The 4,759-nt window shown below is 36.9% G+C and overlaps 1 protein-coding gene and 1 pseudogene across 1 annotated transcript in view; both read left to right on the top strand.

Moving 5' to 3' along the window:
* Window positions 1-4,112, top strand: part of LOC101572934 (vomeronasal type-2 receptor 116-like) — a 54,037-nt gene extending 49,925 nt beyond the window's left edge. The window contains exon 5 of the mRNA XM_012513013.1: window positions 3,190-4,112. Within this exon, the coding sequence (XP_012368467.1) occupies window positions 3,190-4,112 (923 nt within the window). The remainder of the gene's footprint in view (window positions 1-3,189) is intronic.
* LOC105741131 lies at window positions 1,628-3,058 on the top strand (annotated as a pseudogene).
* Window positions 4,113-4,759: the final 647 nt, after the last annotated feature.

The following is a 4,759-nucleotide window of genomic DNA, read 5'->3' as shown; positions in this document are numbered from 1 at the left end:
TTTTTTTTTTTTTTTTGCAGAACCAGGGATTGAACTCAGGCCCTTGCGGTTGCCACGGAAACACTTATTCCACTGAGCCATCTCCCTGGCCCTATCTTCCATTGTTTTTCTATTCTCCCTTTCAGTGTCTTCTTTAGGTGAAGTTATTAATTCTTTCACATATTTATTATTTCTTTTTAAAATTCAGATATTATTTCCAATCTGATTTCCTCCATACCTTTCTGTAGTTTTTTAAAAAAATATTTTTTTGAGAAACAAATAGCAATGAGACAGTTTCACAATGGATTATTAGCACATTTTCAATAATTAATACATTGCATATTGTTGTCTTAGTGGTTATTCATTGTATGAGATGCAGTCCAAATATCATCTCAAACTCTAGTATAGAGCAAACCTCTCTATTCATTGAATTAAGAGAATGGAGCTGTATATCTAGCCTAACTATTTTGAGTGTACAGATACAAAATGGTCATTCATTTGTATCCCCCTTTTTTGGTTAGGTTTGTCAGAGAAGGGCATTCCATTGTCATTTAAATACTGTAGGTGCATGAATTCAGCAAAATATTCCAATATTCTCCAATAGTTCATAATAGTAGTGGGTTTTCCATAAGATTGTCAATGTCCAAAGTTGTTGACTTGAGCATTTTACAGCTAATCATATTAACATGGCTTTACATTTTGTACTTCATTTTCATACGTTTTTGCTGGATGGTTAAGACCAAGAAAGAGTGAGACCTATATAACAAGAAATGTAACTTTTGTATCTGATAAGTCTGTCAAATCCTCTCAGGATTTAACCTGAAACCCTGTAACTCAGTTTGCAGATCCTTTATCAGTGTTAGCCATATGGATGAGTCACGGCCATTGCTTGACCAATTTACTCCCTGTGAAAGCCTGAGAGAATGTTTTCTCTCCATTTGACTCTCCTTAGGCATACTCTACATCACTGATCGCTTTCCTCTGTGGCCCTAAAATCTCCTTGATCAGAAAGTTTGGGACAGAATTGAATTACAAGATGTTACAGTACAGGTTCTCTTATGTCCTGAGTCTTTACTGACCTTGAGAGGCTAGGGCCAAAATGTTGGTTCCTTGTACCCCTTCTTTTTCTTTAATTTTTGGTTTGCAAATTTAAGTTGTTAACTCTCCAGAAGAGAATCTTAATGATATTATTACCCTATAACATAGTCAGTTGAGCTGAACCTCACTATCTGTCTGAATATAAAACATTTTTAACATAACATGGAATGAGTATCTTCCATCAAGTGTTGATATGTTAAACTTCAAGTCCCTCCTGAATATGAAGAAAAGTGATTTAAAAGATAAACAAATATTTAAAAAATAAGAATAAGCATTTACATATTTTTACACAGAAATTTATAAATCTAAGAATATACAGACTTGTAGCAGGACAGTGCTGTGACTTTTTTTGTCTCATGTTTTCATTTATTATCCCCCTTTAAAAAAAAAAACAACAAAACTTTACTTGAGATACAGTATGGCCATAATAGGTATGCTTTCTCCCCAGCCCATTTAAATATGTTTCAAGATGACAATAAAGAAAATTCAGATAAAAGCTTTAAAAAAATAGAATAAATTATGGTGAGTAGCTCTACAGTCTGCACTAGTGATCATGCTGTCTAAGGGACCACTGCAGTCCGTGCAAGGCTTCGGTAGCAAGAAGACAGTCACAGCCATGGCACACTGCAACAGGGCAATGGCCTCATCAAGGTGAATGGGCATCCCCTTGAGATGATTGAGCTGCGCATGCTGCAATATAAGTTATTGGAGCCTGTTCTGCTTCTGGGCAAGGAGCGGTTTGCTGGTGTTGACATCCGTGTCCATGTGAAGGGTGGTGGTCATGTTGCCCAAGTTTATGCTGTCCCTCAGTCCATCTCCAAAGCTCTGGTGGTGCTTTACCAGAAATATGTTGACGAGGCTTCCAAGAAAGAGATCAAAGATATTCTCATCCAGTATGACTGGACCCTGTTGGTAGCTGACCCCCGTCGCTGCGAATCCAAAAGGAGGCCCTGGTGTCTGTGCTCATTACCAGAAATCCTACAATAAGCTCACCATAAGAATCACCACTGGGCTTTGTAATAAGTATGGAATTTTGAGGCTGAAAACAAATAGAATAAATTTGAATGAAAAGAAACAATAACAGCAAGCAAAAAGAATAAATGAAAAAACCCTCTTTACCCTATCTAAAAAAAAAGAAATATCAAATGAGTTCAAGAAAATTCATCTGTTTTCATTTTTATTTTTAAATTAACTTTATTGAAAATCAATAATTACATATCATATTAAAAATTGTAGACAAATATTGAAATGTGAAATACGTAAGTTGTACAAGAGTGATTTTGAGAAATATATCTGAAATGAATACATTGTATGAGATTAATAGATTGCACATTGTAAATAAATTATTTACAATATTAAATGAATATAACAATAAAAACTGTCCAAAATAAAAATGAAGAAGAAAGAAATCACAGACCAGTCATATAATACCTCACTATGTGAATTCTCAAAGTAGAAAGGGGTAGGCAATAAGTATGTAAAGATTTAAAATTTCTGAATTTAGTTGAACTTATAACACCACAATCTTTTTGCTTTTTTTTTTTTTGCAGTGCAGGGCATTGAACTCAGGGCCCTGTGCTTGCGCCAGGCAAGCGCTTATTCTACTGAGCTATCTTCCCGGCTCATCTGTTTTTAAATGAGTAGTTTCTTTCCAGCATCTGCAGCTTTGTAATCCAGAAGATATAGGGCATGGATACTAAGGCACTGACAAAACCAGTTTTCTTTCCAGCATAAGCAATACATCATTATTCCTGGAGAACTGTTCCTTACATAACACTTTTTACATGTGCCTAGAAATGAAAATTCATCTCATCTAATCACAAATACTTGGGTAAGGGTTATAATGGAATATATAGAACTTGAAGTGATATTTAAATTTCTCAGTAGATGTAGAATGGTGTGTGAGGTGTCCAGACCATCAGTGTACCAACAGTCAGAGAAACATGTGTCTCCAAAAGCCTGTGACTTTCCTGAATTATGAAGACCTTCGGTGAAGGCAGCGGTTGGTTTACCCCCAAGCGTTGCTGTTTTCACAGTTGTGATTCCTACCTTATTTATGAATAAAAGAAAAATAATAAACTTGACCTAATGACTATTTGAATTTCTCAACAGACATGGAGCAGTGTGTGAAGTGTCCAGATCATCAGTATGCCAACATTCATCAAAATCAATGCCTTCAGAAGTCTGTGACATTTTTGGCTTATACAGACTCCTTGGGGATGGCTCTCGCTGGCACAACCATGAGCTTCACTCTCTTCACTTTCGCAGTTCTTGTGCTCTTTGTGAAGCACCGAGACACTCCCATTGTTAAAGCCAATAACCGGGCTCTCAGCTACACCCTGCTCATCTCCCTTACCTGCTGTTTCCTCTGCTCCTTGCTCTTCATTGGCCGTCCCAACGCAGCCACCTGCATCCTGCAGCAGATCGCATTTGGAGTTGTGTTCACTGTGGCTGTTTCCACCACCTTAACCAAAACTATTACTGTGGTGCTGGCATTTAAGGCCATAGTCCCAGGCAGAAGGATGAGGCAATTGCTGGTATTGGGGGCACCAAACTACATCATCCCATTCTGCTCCCTGATCCAACTCATTCTCTGTGGAATTTGGATGGGGACAAACCCACCCTTCATTGACACAGATACACACTTGGAACATGGCCACATCATCATCATGTGCAACAAGGGCTCCCTCACTGCCTTCTACTGTGTCCTGGGATACTTGGGCTGCCTGGCCCTGGTGAGCTTCACTGTGGCTTTCCTGGCCAGGAACCTGCCTGACACCTTCAATGAAGCCAAGTTCCTGACGTTCAGCATGCTGGTGTTCTGCAGCGTGTGGGTCACCTTCCTGCCCGTGTACCACAGCAGCAAGGGGAAGGCCATGGTGGCCATGGAGGTCTTCTCCATCTTGGCCTCCAGTGCAGGGCTCCTGGGATGCATGTTTGTCCCTAAGTGCTACATTATGTTGTTAAGATCAGACAGGAATTCTTCACATGGATTCAGAGATAAAATATATTCTGGCAGAAGGAATCCTTCTTAGGTTATAAATATTTTTAAGTAACATACATTGTAGGATTTAGGTAATTCTGCACAATCTTCCAAAAACTTGTATTAGATTGCAGTATTAAATTTATCAGAATAAACAAGGCCCTATTAGGTGATTTTCTATTTTAATAACCACAGTTTTAATAATCATCATTAGAACCTGAATTTTTGTATATTTCTGTTCTATTAATTCTATAATCAGTCACTATTTATACTAAATTTTGACTATATTGTTGACTTTTCTTTTGTGTTTTCATTGATTTCTCACGTTTTCACTAATTTTAATCCATTAATATTTTATGTATAGTGTATTGTTCCTGAATCCCCTAGTACCTATACTAGTTTTTCAAGAAATATCAGTTTTGTAATATGGTAATGATATTATGTTTTGATAACTGTTTGATTCATTCTCCTTTGGACATCTTTCTTTGGAAATATTTCTGGAGCCATTTTGGTGATTTTCCTTCATATGTGGCTTTCATAATTTTCAAATTTATTTATCATATGCAATAAGATATATTATTGAATCTTAAAAAGAGCATGAGATACATATTTAAATTTAGAAATGCAGTCACTGAGTGTGTGGTAGTAGATTAAACTCTTATTTAGTTATACTTTTTCGATGAAACACAGATCTATAAT

Source organism: Octodon degus, unplaced genomic scaffold (assembly GCF_000260255.1).
Source record: "Octodon degus isolate 3935 unplaced genomic scaffold, OctDeg1.0 scaffold00304, whole genome shotgun sequence".
Taxonomy (NCBI): domain Eukaryota; kingdom Metazoa; phylum Chordata; class Mammalia; order Rodentia; family Octodontidae; genus Octodon; species Octodon degus.
This window is presented reverse-complemented; position numbering and strand designations above follow the sequence as displayed.